The sequence below is a fragment of the Schistocerca gregaria genome, chromosome 1 (genome assembly GCF_023897955.1).
Source record: "Schistocerca gregaria isolate iqSchGreg1 chromosome 1, iqSchGreg1.2, whole genome shotgun sequence".
NCBI lineage: Eukaryota > Metazoa > Arthropoda > Insecta > Orthoptera > Acrididae > Schistocerca > Schistocerca gregaria.
Window position 1 is genome coordinate 988947556 of NC_064920.1, and position 17053 is coordinate 988964608.

At 41.6% G+C, this 17053-nt stretch overlaps 1 protein-coding gene across 1 annotated transcript in view; it reads left to right on the plus strand.

Annotated features, from left to right (window-relative positions):
* The first annotated feature begins 308 nt into the window (after positions 1–308).
* Positions 309–17053, plus strand: part of LOC126284097 (DNA (cytosine-5)-methyltransferase 3B-like) — a 338027-nt gene continuing 321282 nt past the window's right edge. Inside the window, exon 1 of the mRNA XM_049982791.1 lies at positions 309–478. Within this exon, the coding sequence (XP_049838748.1) occupies positions 309–478 (170 nt within the window). The remainder of the gene's footprint in view (positions 479–17053) is intronic.

A 17053-nucleotide genomic window follows, 5' to 3' on the forward strand; every position in this document is an offset into this window, starting at 1 on the left:
TCCTTGGCCTGGAGTGGTGTCATTACCCTTTGTAGTTTGGCCAGACTTAATAAGTTTTTATTTTTATTTTTTTTTTAGTTCTTCTACATGTGTCAGCTTTTTTAACTTTTACCCGTTATATAACATTCATTTTGCAAAATTCTTTTATACAGTAACATTATTTAATATGCATCACTTCCTTTCCCTCTTCTCTGTGCCCTCCTTGGGTCAATTTATTGTCCCTACAGTGGGCGTATTAATTGTTTAAGTCCAGTCTCCACTCCGCATTGTTAGCGCGTAACCGTCGCGCAGGGTTGGAGCCAGTCAGTATGTCGGCGCAGGATCGTGACCCCGTGTGCCCCTTACTCCTGCCAGAGCCGCAGCGAAGGAGCCATACAAGCTCCCGTCTACCAGTTCGTGACTACGACGAACTCAACATCGCTGCCGAGTCCGAAGAAGCTAGTTCGTACAATCGACACCACGACGAATGTCTGACAATGTAAATTTGTTACCATTATTTCTTTCATCACTTCCCCTCCCCCCCCCCCCCCCCCCCATTCCCTCTGTAGCCTTTCCTGTGCTGTTGCGCCGCTACAGAAAGTTTATCCCTGTTTTATTCTTGCTGTAGGCACACGCTGTATTCATGCTAGAAAACCGCCCTTATCACTTTTTGCTCTTCACACAGTTCAGGTACGTCATGCATTACTGTCGTCTCAACTGTCTTTACATAATATTCATAAAATATTGTATAGAATTTCAAGTTTACATACAAGAATCAAAGCTTTTATATTAGAACTTAATATTTCTAAACAATCTTGGACTGACACGTGAAAGCTTTTTGTAATGGAGGAAAATTAGCCTCATTTTCATTTATTTGCATATCCTCCCAAAGTAACAGGGGATAGAAAAAGGAAAATGAAATATTCTGTCATCCTTGCGTCTTCTAACACAGACAGGACACAACTACACTCAGCACCACGTCTATCAGCTGTACGTCAAAGAAATCTACTATCTACAGGGAACTGTGGCATCTGAACGAAGGAAAAATATGATATTCTCTGCCCAAACGTTGTCTGAAATTCATCTCATCATAATCAAGCAAATATTTCGCCTTAGCTGGTGTTTTCATATCCTCGCCAGCCGGAGTGGCCGTGCGGTTCTAGGCGCTACAGTCTGGAGTCGAGGGACCGGTCCGGTCCCAGGTTAGAATCGGGCATGGATGCGTGTGATGTCCTTAGGTTAGTTAGGTTTAATTGGTTCTAAGCTCTAGGCGACTGATGACCTCAGACGTTAGGTCGCATAGTGCTCAGAACCATTTGAACCATTCATATTTTGCTATCTACATGTACTTGTGTTAACTAGTAGAAGTTCTTCTTTAAATGCATGTAGTCTCCTGGCTTCAACGTTTCATCGTGTATGTTTTTACTCGTCCCCTCGTACTTTTGTACACAAGGCTACTCCATTTCCGCCTTGCTCTCCTCGTGTTATTGTTTCCGCTGGAGTTAGTTTCTAAATTATTGTACTTCCCGCGTATTTTTATCAGTAATTATGTTCAGGTGCCATATTGATGTAAATTTTTGAGTCTATTACGTATAAATATTATTATCTCTTCGTATGACTAATGTAGATATGCAGAGAGCCACACTCCAGAGGTAAGCGTTTTCGCTTGTACAATTCGCCGTTTAAAACGCTATTTGATTATCTCACTGTAAGTCTTGTGCCTCACAGTAAATTACCTTTTAACTCATTCGTTATGATATTAGATCTTTCCTTTACCTCACGTATTCATTCGTGTACTTTAATCTCCAAAAGACTCGCCTATTCCACATACATATACATTCACACACGCAACATTTTCAATACAGTGGGACCCATCTTCAAAGGTACTACCACCCTAATATTCCTCTGTTTAGTTAAGACGTGGCTTTGCCTTCACCTGTAGATGTTCTTTCGTTGACTTACGCTTTCGTGTAGTAGTGTTTATGCTTATCACTAATTAAACTACTAAGCACGTAACTGCCAGTGGGCCATCTCGCATCACGTTCATCCTTTAATCACTTACTCACACTGGCGCAGTACGTGGGAGTATTCCCTTTTTTATTTACTTTCACACTCGGCAGAGTTAAATTCTCAAAGCCTACTTGTCTTCTCAACCTTGTGTTAGTGAGCACACATGTTTTGTTTTAAATATGAGCACAAATATCGATTTATAGTTCCCCTCGTCTTACCTTCCATTTGTTCCATTTGTGCCTGCCGCATTAAGTAAATGACTTCGCGTGTAACATTTTGTTATCTAATGCGCAGCATAAATAAGCTGGTAGTTATTCTTCTGTTATACGGTACCCGGTTTTCAGTTCTTCTTCATATAGTTTGTGGTTTTGTTAAAATTCTGTAGTTAGCTTATGCGGAAAATGACTCCAGCTTTAACTCACAGTACATATTGTAAATACTGTTGTAATTCGTAGTTAGATTTAGTACTTTTAGAGATTACTTCTCTTTCATTCTCCTGTAGAAGTTCTTTCGTTGATTATCCTTTCGTATAGTAGTGTTCATTTTACTTTAGCTTTATGCTTTTGTTAGTTCCCTATTCCCTGCACACATTCCTTTTAAATTACCTTAATCCTATTACATACATATTTACATGTCGTTTTATTAATTTCATTTCTGTGCTGGTGACAGTGATGTAGCTTATTCAGTAGTGTTTTATATGCGCTAGGTATTACGCTACCAACATGCTTCGTTAATTAAGCCATATCGTTCTGCGCATGCGTCAAGTTTCCCAACATGCGCCGTTGTGTTTGCAGTGTCCGCGCGTCTCCCACTACTATTATTACACGTCAGAATTTCCTCTCCCACCTCAGCAATCACGTGCCGCCATCCGGGAAGTATCTTTCACTTGTCAACTCTGTTGTTGTGCCGTTCAATGGCGAATACAAATTGCTTGATTAGTAGCTGTTTATTTACTGGCCACTTATTAACTACGTCGTTAAACATCCTTTAAAAATAATCTCACTTCTGTATTACCTGACACTTACCTAAATCTTATCATAGTGATCGTATTGCTCTGATTATGTGTTTAATACGTGATACGTCCGCAAAGTGCATTTACGGTGTCTCCTCATATACATGGCGTGCGATTTGTCCCCCATATCGAATTGATAATTTTATTCCGTCTCCTACATCTGCTTAATTTGTGTGTACTGGCTATAACAGTTTTCTGCGAACGAACAAACTCCTTCAGGTCTTATATGTGGGTACAAACCTTTTTTCTTCCCACTATTTCGATAAGATAGTCGGTAACAGCCCAGATGTAGAGTATTGATTATTATAAATGGTCCACAGTGTATAATAGTTGCCACTTGCGATTGAGTTCATGTATTTTGTCCATTTTGGACGCGACCGCAACAACACTTCCTGACCCACCTGAAATTCAGTTATACGTCCTGACTTCTTATAATACGATTTTTTTCTATCTTCTGCCTTTTCCTCTAAGGTTACTAGAGCTTGTCTTACGTTCTGCCAGCGCTGATCCTCTTCGTGCAACTGTCATACGCTGCGGCACATTACTGCACATTTCGAGCGACAGGTTACGTCATGCATTACTGATGTTGCAGTCTTCAGTCCAGAGACAGGTTTGAAGAAGCTCTCCATGCTACTCTATCCTGTGCAAGCTTCTTCATTTCCCAGTACCTACTGCAACCTACATCCTTCTGAACCTGTTTAGTGTATTCATCTCTTGGCCTCTCTCTACGATTTTTACCCTCCACGCTGCCCTCCAATACTAAAGTGGTGATCCCTTGATGCCTCAGAACATCTCCTAGCAACTGATCCCTTCTTCTAGTCAAGTTGTGCCACAAATTTCTCTTCTCCACAATCCTTTTCAATATCTCCTCATTAGTTATGTGATCTACCCATCTAACATTCAGCATTCTTCCGTAGCACCACATTTCGAAAGCTTCTATCCTCTTCTTGACTAAACTGTTTATCGTCCACGTTTCACTTCCATACATGGCTACGCTCCATACAAATACTTTCAGAAACGACTTCCTGACACTTAAATCTATACTCGATGTTAACAAATTTTTCTTCTTCAGAAACGCTTTCCTTGCCACTGCCAGTCTACATTTTATATTCTCTCTACTTCGGCCGTCATCAGTTATTTTGCTCCCCAAATAGCAAAACTCCTTTACTACTTTAAGTGTCTCATTTCCTAATCCAATTCCCTCATCATCACCCGATTTAATTCGACTATATTACTACGAGTAAGACCTAATACCTGAGGTGTGTTCATTAAATTCCAAAAAATCGTTCAAACCATATGGTAGTCTCGATAGCGCTTCGGCTATATGATTTGTTCACCCCTAATGTATACTATTTCAAATCTAATTTTTTTGCACATTTAGGCACCACGGGGCTATCCTTCTGAATAGTAGTTTGCAAGTTTGGAGAAACGAGAGGGCTTGATGATCACAGTAAACCTTCGTGTGCCTGCCCCATAAATTATATTCAGATTTGCGAAACGCCCTTAGGACAGCCAGTGTTTCGAATTCGGTTACAAATGTGCCCTCTCCCTCTCCGTAAGCGTTCTACTCGCGACACTAATAATGCTTGGTGTTTGTTTTCCATATAGCTCTTTAATTTGGAAAAGACTTGCCTGCTGGCCTTTCGATGATGCATCTGTACTTGGCAAAATTCCTGGCTCGTGTCAGGATGGTTTAAAATATCTGTATTGACAAGTGCCTCCTTTACGTATTCAGAATCTTTGTGACAGTGACTTGTCCATAACGAAGTATTGTTTTTCCTTAGTAAGTGCAACAGTGCATCACTATTTAAATGTTGGTTGGGCACGAATTTCCTAAAACAGGAAGCCAGGCCTAAATACGCGTTCAGCTGTTTCTGGTTTTGTGGAGGTAGAAAGTATCTAATGGCATCCAGTTTCTCAGGGTCAAGCAAGATCCCTCAAGGCAAAATAATGTGTCCTAAAAATTTAATAATTTATTTTCCGAATGCGGACTTTTTCACGTTTTCACTTACAACATACCGAGAAAAGCTGTAAAGTACCTGTGCTATTATAGGTGGGTGCTCTTCCCAGCCGGCCGTTGTGACCGAGCGGTTCTAGGCGCTTCAGTCCGGAACCGCGCTGCTGCTACGGTCGCAGGTTCGAATCCTGCCTCGGGCATGGATGTGTGTGATGTCCTTGGGTTAGTTAGGTTTAAGTAGTTCTAAGTTCTAGGGGACTGATGACCTCAGATGTTAAGTCCCATAGCGCTCATTGATATTGGTCAAAGCCGACGGTTGTATCATATCCTTCAGTTGACCCCTCTTGCTCATTCACTGTGAAATAAGAGAAATAAGATTTACTATTATGTACATGGGTCTGTACTTTGAATAATCTAAAAGCATCCTTCCCCATTAATTAATTGCCAGTCCGTTTTTCTGCTACCAAAAAGGTACATTCTATGGTGATGAATGTTAGTGGTTTACGAGGCTATAATTTCATCCCTTTGATTTGTTTGCAATTGCAGTCAAAATACGGCAATTTGGCACTGGTAAAGTTGGTATTTTCTATTCGTTTTAATTTCATTGAACGAACTTTGTGAAAGTCGCCGCCTCTGTCACATTGCCTATTTTAGCCGTTATCATGGCCTGTATTATTTCTTCTGCCTTTTTTATATCACTTTCCTCCTAAATATCACTATTCTGGTCGTAGCGTGTAAAGCAGTTTCCAAGTAAGTGCGTTGCCCCACACCTCTCCTCGGTCTTTGACTGGGGGCTTATCGACCGGCTTTTGTTTCCCTGTGTAGGTGACTGGGTAATTCCGTCGCTTTGCGTCACCTCTACTATACCCACAGTATGATCACTGTTTCTGCAATTTGTATCCTGCCCAGATCACGAATTAGTTTCGCTCTGACCTTGTCCTCTCTCCTCTAAGTACTCCCTGTTTCCTTCTTATTTGTTAGGATGCCTCCTGTTGTCATTGCGTCCTGACCAATTGTCATATCGATTTTTATTGTCTACTGACGGTGGACCTTGAAATCTGATATGAGACCCCTTTTTTCCATAGGTCACGGTAACCTGAATCATGTTCGCTCCTGTCCCGTCTTTGGTACCCGAAGTTTTGTGACATTACCGTAGTTCTTAGTTTTGTTGTTTTGCTGAGGCGTGTAAGGGTGTCAACCGTGCTGGTTGTCAGGTTATTATTATAGTGGTTTCCATTACTCTATGCATCAGGCTGTATGTTCCTGTTCTCAGTCGGAGTCTGTCCCTCTTCATAAATGAGATCGATCTAGTCGAGAATAGAAAGGAAATCCTTGACATCGTTTTCTGGTATTGTCGCCAATTGTTCCTTGATATGTAGCAGCAAGCGACTCTTGAGTATCTTTGAGACGTCAACATGTGACATTGGATTCATCCAGTAATGCTTCTTATTAAGATATGTTTCACAATATTGACGCAGCCCTCCCTGTTTACTGTTAAAGGCCTGTGAGTTAAACACCTCACGATGCAAGCTCTCTTGTACAGCGATTGGCCACTATTTGCTCAAACGTTTGTACGTGAGGCAACGCTCGGCCAGTTTTATCTTCCTATAAATTATGAGAAAGAGAGAGAAACAAACAATTAAAAATGACTGTCTTTAAGGTATTCCAGTTTAGGCACACTATATAGTATTCTTCTGGGAAGACAGCTTCGTCCGCAATAAGCACTGCTTGCTTTTCAGGTACAGTCAGACATTTCCTGTCCAGTCCTCTTACAGGAATGGACAAAATTACTTCACGGTGCTGGTGTTTATATAGTGGAGCTGCTTTCAGTTTATAAATTGAGTACTCATTTGCAGTTGTTGATGAGTTTTTATGTAAAATGCATTCCAATAAACAACGGCTGACAGTGGTTTAATTTGTGTGATTTGTGATATATGTAGTGTTGGTGGGAACTGGATTGGATCGATAAATGTGACATCTTGCTGCTGTCTACCATTGACAGAGTACTGAAAGCTATATAACTGTTTTAAAATATTTTACATTCGTGCCATGCACTACACATTCTAAGTAATGACTAATGCAATGTAGTGGCTTAAACCATTTTAACCCTCATCCGTCAAGATGGTCCAAGACCGAAACCGGTAAATATTTGGGTTTAATACAGAAACAACTGATGGATGGTTCCAATACGCATTTTATTTACTATAAAACTCTGTTGTAGTCACTTTGTGGCGAATTAATGAATGACAAAAAGTAACTGCATTTCTCTCACCATTAATTATGTTACTAGTACAGTACACAAATCTCTTCCATTGCCTGGCACTCGAAGAGTGGGATGCACTGAGAGGAGCGACTTGGCACACATCCACAGTCTATCTTGTGAGGGTAGTTTGAATATGTCTGATGCAATGGGACTGATCATGTTCAGGTCTAGGACATCAATCTGCTGTAATATGTTGCTATACTTATCTTCTAATATATGAAGTTCCATAACACTTGGGTGACCTAATTTTGTTGCAAGGGATCCAATTTATAAATCCCTCTTCAGATGTTGAGAGAGTTGCAGCAGGTTTGATAAACCTCACGCTGTAAAAAATATTTTAGCCATTGACAGTGGAGACAATGAAACTGACACTGTCGAAAACATATTGAAAGCATGTTACATATGTGGTTCACAGCTGACAGCTCCAGCTAATGAGCTATTTTAGATAATAGCTGTCGTGGTGAGGGAAGTCACATTTCCTGGGAGAGCGTCACAATTACATTACAGGATGCCTAAGAATCAGTTTCCCCTCTAGCAGTGTAGAAAATAGTGCAGAGATTTACGTAGATTCGCTGCATATGCGTTCTTGGGTTAGTATTATTAGTAACTCATATCCGTTTTCCATGCGATATTGATACACTTTGTGGAAAATAAATATCCTATCGGCATGGCTGTGCCCCTATAATTGCTTCTTGTGACGTAATGGCGTAGAGAGAGTGGGGACTCGTCAACTTGCTCTTCGGTTTGCGTACTTATGAAGGCAGGAAGTGCCTGACCAAATCCGGCTACCTACCGTCCCTCACGCATCTAACCTCTAGCCCCACTTCTTCACACTGTAACACACGTAAAATACAGTTTATCCCAGCACACGCATTTAATATTTGTTCTTAACTCACTTCATTTAACAATAAACATTACTTTACGCCATTTAAATACTATTTCTATTAATCTTAATAACTTTTCCTTCCACTGCAACTCGGAGACTGATAGTCCTTGGAGAAAGAAATAATAGGACTACTTTGTAGAAATATAAGGGGAAACAAAATGCTCTATCCGGAGAACGTAAAATTAGGTTCTGTATAAGGTACTTTATCTCAGATACTATGCAAGCAGAAGTTTTGAAGTTTTTAGGGATCAGTATACTTTACTTGTGTAACTGCTGAAGTAGTAGGGATTGAGTAGATTCTCTTGTAAGGGCAGGTATAAACTTTTATCTCCAAGCTTGATTTTTTCTTTTATATTCTTGTCCTATTTTCGTGATAAAACGATAAAAAGTCTCTATTTGCATTAAAAATAAGTTCAGATGATGCAAAATACATGTATGAGTATATACTGAAACTTCCAGCATTCTATGTTGACTAGAAACTGAGGAAATGAACCTTTTGTATTGAAAAAACTAACTTTCAGAAAACTGAATCCAAAGTTGAGAAATTAAAACAAGCCTGCTGCATAGCTTGAATCATCAGGATCTTCTTAAACTTCCAATTGCAGTTTGCTCTCGGCGCCTTTGTAAGTTTGTCTTGCACCTCTATGGTAAATCTTTATCTTGTTTTCTGCATTTCTCAGTCCCTTCCTATCCAGTTTAGATATTGCAGCACTTCACATTTACTAAAATTGTCTTGATTGAAAGTAGCAACGGCATTCCACACCCCAAAGTGTACAGTTTGTATGCCCACAAACACATTTTTGGGTGAGTCCAAATGACATTGTTCATAGACCCGTTTACATTCTGTGTCCCGCAAAGCAGATCCTTTCGAAATAGATCAGCGTTTGTCAAGTCTTTGAATACTGGCATTAATGCCTCCAAAAATTAATAGGCAGACTATTTCGGTGAATGTATTTGTCACATTTACTAAAACCTTATTGTTTTGCAACAGCTATCCACAACTGCCGGGTATAGTCCATGTTGATGTTTATCATTACTAAACAGAATGTGAAAATACCTGCCCTTATAGCTTGCTTCATTGGTTCTACACAATGAGTATTTTGCCTAATTGCTGAACCACAATAATCTTGGAGTCTCTTTACAGCTGGCATTGTGTCTACCCTTGCCACCAGTTGGTTTACCAGTACGAAGACAAGTTTTTCGTAGCGACGACTTCAGTTTTTGAAGACAGACTCCCATTCTCTTCGGCATAGGCCTCACACTCTCTGCTTACTTTATTTCTACCCCGTCCGCTTGTGGTTTGGATGCTACAGCTTCATTATGAGCTCTGCAGTCTCCGTCGCCTAAGTGGTGTACCGTATGCCGTAAGGTAGCTGAGAGCCCTAAAATGGTTCTTTTGCTCCTGCCACTTCCATGGCTCCACTTGTTCCACTGAAATTTGCTCTAAAATTGCCTAAATGAAGTCGATTTTGTCTTTGTGGACATCTAAAACATTTGAACATAATAACAACCTCACTCACTTTGTCTGTGGCCACACCTGTGGCTCTGACGACGCCGTTTTTTGAAGTGTCGGCCTCGCTTTTGTCAAGTGCAATCAAATGCTGAGCTTATATCCATTACATTGACACAGTCCATATTTTCGAACACTGCATCCTCTACTACAACTTTCATAGATTCATTGGCAACATCTTCAGCTGCACATCTTAATACACTTTCGAAAATAGGTATAATCATGGTTGAAAAAAAAAAGAGAGAGAAATCGTAACCTTTAGTAACCTGAAGAAGTTACTTAAGATCTTGGTTTAATAAAATATGCCAGTACCCTGACGATCGCTGAGAACGATGCGTTGTGATGCAACAGGAACAATTTGCTACCGCATTGCACGATAATGAGGTGTTAGCAATGTTATTTGTTACGGTACCTGCACCAGAGACTTCCTCAAGTACGCTATATAAGTATCAGTGTTTCAAAAATAATAAATGAAAAGCACTGGTTTGCTTTTGTTCTACATTATTGTACTGTAGTACAAAAGCAAACTAGTGCTTTTCATTTATTATAATGTTCTACCAAGAACAGAAGGAAGATTCAGTTAACGTTTCAAAAATGCTTTTACAAACCTTAGGGAGAGGTTTCTTACATCAAAACAAGAATAATGTTCATGTAAACATATGACCTAAAATTCTTAGTTTCGATTTAGTAATGAAAGCCTATAATTCAGGTGATTGGATATCATCATGACCTAAACTCATAATAAATCCATGATAGTTTCGCAGTCTTCCATGACATCTCGATGAAGAATTTTTGCACCTGGGTGGTCTCTTGCGTAGAACAGAGATAAAAATACAAAGGACTAAGGTTGGGGAGCCTGCAGGTCATCCATATGCCATATCATCCAGTGCTTCTCGCACAATGGGATTGAAATCTGCTGGAGCCCCATCATCCACGTTTCTTCTTACTTGCAGGGCTACATATTCTACTAGCTCTTGGAAGGTGTTCTGAATAAAGACCCTAGATAGCAGCTGTAAGGTGTACTGGGAGAAAGTATTTTTCTACCAGACAGTATCGTACAATTCCAACCCAATGATTCAGATGTCTAACCTGTACTGCAGCAAGAGGATTGCGATAGGCCCATATGTGTTGGCTGTGTAATTTTGATATTCCGTCACTTCCAAACGTTGCCTCGTCTTTAAACAAAAGTGAATGGGACAAACAACGGATTGGAAATTTGTACAACAGACATCCGGCATCGGCAGGTGAAAGGCCCTGCACACATTGAAGATAATACGGACACGTGAGTTGCTCGTGAATTATGTTCCATATTGAACTTGATGAGGTACCACATGCTAGGTCCACTTGTCTTGCGCTGATACCTGGCTCCTCTTCGAGAGCCTGTAGAACGTGTTCTACACATCCTGTCTCGGGAACGCGACGATACAAAGCATCAAAGGTTAGATGACTCAGAAGTCTTCGGTCTGGAAACGCCATCTGAAACAGAAGCGCATCCTCGTGTCCATTACCATTCACGTGGCCATACATAAAAGTCATGTCCACCTGCTCACGAAAAGAATATTCTGCCATGTTTGGCCGGAGCACTTTCAGTTAATGCACTACCTACGGTACATGTACACAACGGACACGTTGAAGACAGACAAAAGACGAATGTAAACAGTTCTCCCTGGCAATACTAATTAGACGCACTCCACTGTCATTTGTTTTCATTTTTACACTCTCCTTCCCGGTTTTTGGCCTATAGAAGTCTTCTGATCCAACCTTGAGGTAATTTTTCATTAAATTCACTTTTCTCCTCCTCATCGCTCACATTTGTTGGTGCATATGCATTAACAGTCCGCAGCTCGTGGTCTCGCGGTAGCGTTCTCGCTTCCCGAGCACAGGGTCCCGGGTTCGATTCCCGGCGGAGTCAGGGATTTTTCCTGCCTCGAGATGACTGGGTGTTATTGTGTCGTCTTCATCATCATCATTCACCCCCATTACGGTCGGAGGAAAGCAATGGCAAACCACCTCCACTAGGACCTTGCCTAGTAAGGCGGCACGGGTTTCCCGCGTCGCTCCCCTACGCTCTGTAAAGGAGTATGGGACTCATCATCATCATCATCATGCATTAACAAGTGTTACAACTATATACTTGTGCCTTACAGTGAGACATGATCTGCTCTTGTTGATTGCAGCGACTTTCTTCACTTGCCTTACCAAACGATCACTCAACACGATCCTTTCTCTTCGCACCCTCCATGAAAGATTACTGATTTATTCTCACGTATAATATCTTTCCCACACCATCTAGGTTCGTGAAATGCAGTGACACATGATTTATGTTCCTCCAACTCGGACACTAACATTTTTGGCAGCTCCTTGTCTATATAAACTTTTAACATTCCATATGTCGACTCATAAACGAATCTGACTAGCCGTTTTTTGTGTTGTAGGGTTCAATTCTATTTTGAGGCACACTTGTAAGGTTTATGGTAATGATGTATGGTAATGATGTATGTCCGCTCTCCGCCTTACAGGGACTGTGCAAAGTTATCCTAGCAGTGGAGCTGCTACTTTTCTGCTCCTGGGCCGGCAGTATTTGTCATCTTGGTTTTCTCTGATAGGAGTGTAAGTTTCACTACACCTCTAGAGCTTTCTCTTCCCTATGGCAAAGAAAGATACAGGATAGGTAAAGAATGGGAAAAAAGGAAGATGGATGGTTGTGAGACACACTTCGTCCGGCTTCTCTGCTGAGACTTTTTCCTCCAAGTTGCACCTACCAGTAGCTATGCTACCGCCAGTATAGCTCTCGGTTCCATCGGAGCGCACAAACTCTTCAGCCCGCACGCACTACGATAAGGAATTGCCCGCTGGGATATTACCTTACCTAATATTGTATTAATGCCTGTCTGTATGCATAAAACAACAACATTGACTGAGTAAAATGATTAAAGTTGGATAAAGTTAATGGATTTATGAAGCTGTGTAATTGAATAGCAGATTGAGGAGGCATACACTGAGGAGACAAAAGTTATGGGATCTCTCCTAATATCATGTCGGATCTCCTTCCGCGATGGGTAGTGCAGCAACTCGACTTGCCATTGACTCAACAAGTCGTTGGAAGCTCCTGCGGAATTACTGAGCCATGTTGCCTCTATAGCTGTCCATAGTTGCTGAAGTGTTGCTGGTGCAGGATTTTGTGTACAAAATGGCATCTCGATTGCGTCCCATTAATGTTCGATGAGATTCATGTCGAGCTATCTGGATAGCCAAATCATTTGCTCGAATTGTCAGAATGTTCTCCAAACCATTGCGGCTCGATAACATGGCGCATCATCATCCACAAAAATTCCATCCTTGTCTGGGAACTTGGAGGCCATGAATGGCCGCATATGGTTTCCACGCAACCGAAAATATGCATTTACGGTCAATGATTGGTTCGTTTGGACCAGAGGACCCAGTCCATTCCATGTAAATACAGCCCACCCCCTTATCGAGCCACCACCAGCTTGCACAGTGTCTTGTTCACAACTTGAATTTATATCTTCGTGAGGTCCGCGCCACACTCTAACCCTACCGTCATCTCTTCTCTACTTAAATCGGGACTCATCTGACCACGTCACGGTTTTGTAGTCGTCCAGGGTCCAACCAGTATGGTCACGAGGCCAGGAGAGGCGCTGCACGCTGTTGGTAAAGGCACTCGCGTCTGCTTCCACAGCCCATTAATGTCATATTTCATAGCACTGTTCTAGCGGATACGTTCGTCGTACGTACCACAGTGTTGCTTGTCTGTTAGCACTGACAACTCTGTGCAAACGGCGCTGCTTTCGATCGTTAAGTGTAGGCCTTCGGCCACTGTGTTGTCCGTGGTGAGAGGTAATGCCTAGAATTTGGTATTTTCGGCACACCTGGATACTGTGGATATCATAATACTGAATTCCCTAACCATTTTCGAAATGAAATGTTCCATGCTCTAGCTACAGCTACCGCTCCACATTCAAAGTCTGTTAATTCCCGTCTTGCGGCCATAATCACGTCAGAAACCTTTCCGCATGAATCATCTCTGTACAAACGAAAGCTCCGGCAGTGCTCTGCCCTTTTATAACTTGTGTACATGGTACTACCTCCATCTGTATTTGTGCGTATCGCTATCCCGCGACTTGTCACCCCAGTGTAATGTCAAAATCGAATCACTGAGTCTTTCACCTAAGCGTCGGTTCAGTTACAATGAATGACTGTACTATCTGAAACAACCCTTCTTCTCCCTCCTCCCCACCCCCTTCCCTCGCCCCCTACGAAGAGGTTACGGCATAACGATAATCAGCAACACAAAACATTCTGTACTGCAGCTTATGGGGGTACACGTGAGTTTGATTGTGATGCGTATAATTTTTGTACCGGTAAAAACTTTTCTTCGTACGTATGCTGCGAAGTGAACAATGTTTGTTTAAAACTAGCTCAGAGCCTACTGCTTCGCTCGCGTAAAGTGTATGGCCCGGACAAATATTTATTTGTTCCTCTTTAATCGAATTTTTATCTTCTTCGCAGTCCATCCCAATGGCTGAGTGGTCAGTACCATGGACTGTCATGCCAAGGGGCCCGGATTCGATTCCCGGCTTGGTCGGAGATTTATCTCCGCTCAGGAACTGGGTGTTGTGTTGTCCTAATCATCACAATCTCATCCCCATCGACATGCAAGTCGCCGAAGTGGCTTCAACTCAAAAGACTTGAAGCAGGTGACACAAAAAGTGATTCTGATAGCTCAGTCGGTCTTTATCAATCCTGACTTATGAGTTCATGTGGAGGTATTTTCATAGAAACGTTCATCCCCTTGTAAGGTGGCAATATTTTGCCCCCATACATGTAACATTATACTATTTCGTTTGGATATTTGATTCGGTATGAGATCGCGATTAACGGTGGGTGATAATTGATTATTTCTTTGGTTGATACTGGCTAGCAGCATGCACAAACATTTTTCTGCAGTGTTGCATGCCTGGAAGGAATTAATTTGAGCTGGACACTTTTAGCAGGGAGAGGTGACGGTGATGTATTCCCGAGGAGGCGGCGATATGCGCAAAGACAGTTTGCAAAAATAGACATGCCGTGTTCGACCGAAATGTCAGAAGTAGTTTATCTTGTCGCGAAATTGAAGTAGATACTTCCTGTGAGTTATTATGGGCAGAGGTCATTGTTGGTAACCGGAATAAAATAATAATTGGATCCTTTTACCGACCTCCCAATTCAGATGATACAGTTGCTGAAAGGTTCAAAGAAAACTTGAGTTTGATTTCAAACACGTACCCGACTCAGACGATAATAGTTGGTGCAGACTTTAATTTACCCTCGATATTTGGCGAAAATACATGTTTAATTCCGGAGGTACGTATAAAATATCATCCGAAATTGTGCTAAACGCATTCTCTGAAAATTATTTCGAGTAGTTTTTTCATGAGCCCACGCGAATAGTAAACGGTTGTGAAAACATACTTGACCTCTTAGCAACAAATAATCCTGAGTTAATAACAAGCATGAAAACCGATTCAGGGATTAGTGAACAGAGGGCTGTCGTAGCAAGATTGAATGTTGTAATCCCCAAATCCTCGTAAAATAAGCAAATAATATACCTATTCTAAAATTCAGGTAAAAATTCACTTGACGCTTTCCTGAGTGACAATCTCCACTCATTACAAATTAATAATATAAGTGTAGACCAGATGTGGCTTAAATTCAAAGAAATAGTATCGGCAGCAATTGAGAGATTTAAACCAAATAAATTAACAAACGACGGAGCTGATCCTCCTTGGTACACAAAACGGATTAGAACACTGTTGCAGAAACAACGAAACAAACGTGCCAAATTTAAACAGACGCAAAATCCCCAAGATTGGCGATCTTTTACAGAAGCTCGAAATTTAGCGCGAACTTCAATGTGAGATGCCAATAACAGTTTCCAAAACGAAACTTTGTCTCGAAACCTGCCAGAAAACCCAAAGAGATTTCGGTCGTATGTGAAGTATGTTAGCGGCAAGAAACAATCAATGCCTTCTCTGTACGATAGCAATGGAGATTCTATCGAAGACAGTGCTGCCAAAGCAGAGTTACTAAACACAGCTTCCGAAATGCCTTCACAAAAGAAGACGAAGTAAATATTCCAAAATTCGAATCGAGAACAGCAGCCAACATGAGTAACGTAGAAGTAACTATCCTCGGAGTAGTGAAGCAACTTAAATCACTTAATAAAGAAAAGGCTTCTGGTCCAGAGTGTATACCAATTAGGTTCCTTTCGGAGCACGCTGATGCATTAGCTCCATACTTAACAATCATATACAACCGTTCGCTCGACGAAAGATCGGTACCCAAAGACTGGAAAGTTACACAGATCACACAAATATTCAAGAAAGGTAGTAGGAGTAATCCTCTAAATTACAGGCCCATATCGTTAACGTCGATATGCAGCAGGATTTTAGAACATATATTGCGTTCGAACATAATGAATTACCTCGAAGAAAACGGTCTATTGACACACAGTCAACATGGGTTTAGAAAACATCGTTCTTGTGAAACTGCCTACACTACTCTTGTCCGTCCTCTTTTAGAATACTGCTGCGCGATGTGGGATCCTTACCATAGGACTGACGGGGTACATCCAAAGAGTTCAAAGAAAGGCAGCACGTTTTGTATTATCGCGAAAGATTGGAGAGAGTGTGACAGAAATGATACAAGATTTGGGATGGACATCATTAAAAGAAAGGCGTTTTTCGTTGCGACGGAATCTTTTCACGAAATCCCAATTACCAACTTTCTCCTCCGAATGCGAACATATTTTGTTGACACCGATTTACACAGGGAGGAACGATCACCACGATGAAATGACGGAAATCAGGGCTCGTACGGAAAGATATAGGTGTTCATTCTTTCCGCGCGCTATACGAGATTGGAATAATAGAGAATTGCGAAGGTGGTTCGATGAACTCTCTGCCAGGCGCTTAAATGTGATTTGCAGAGTATGCATGTAGATGTAGACGTACATGAAATGGATGTCTGCCTGATCTACAGAAAAGAGTGTTGAGGCTAGACGAACTCTTACCACCTAAAAACGACCAATGGATGGCAGTGGGGCAGGGAGGGTGAGAGAGCAGTAACATCTGACAAGAGAAGACGGCATCCTTTAAATACGAAGGAATGCGCGGGGGTCACGAACGAAAGTCGCGAGTTGACCTTCTGCAGATCTTCTCACGATAAGAGGTTAGCGTAGTCGAAGGTGGAGTTTTAGATTGTTCTAGAACAGTGTTCTATACAGAGTATGAACTGCAGGCGATTGGCTGGCACTTTCAAGAGCTCTGTAGTTGGGGGCACTGCTTTCGCAGCGGGTGCGACGGTTCGTTGAAAGGAGAGCACACGCTGGAAACCGGTATATGGTGTGTGAAGGGGACTCTCCTGCTGATGTCGAA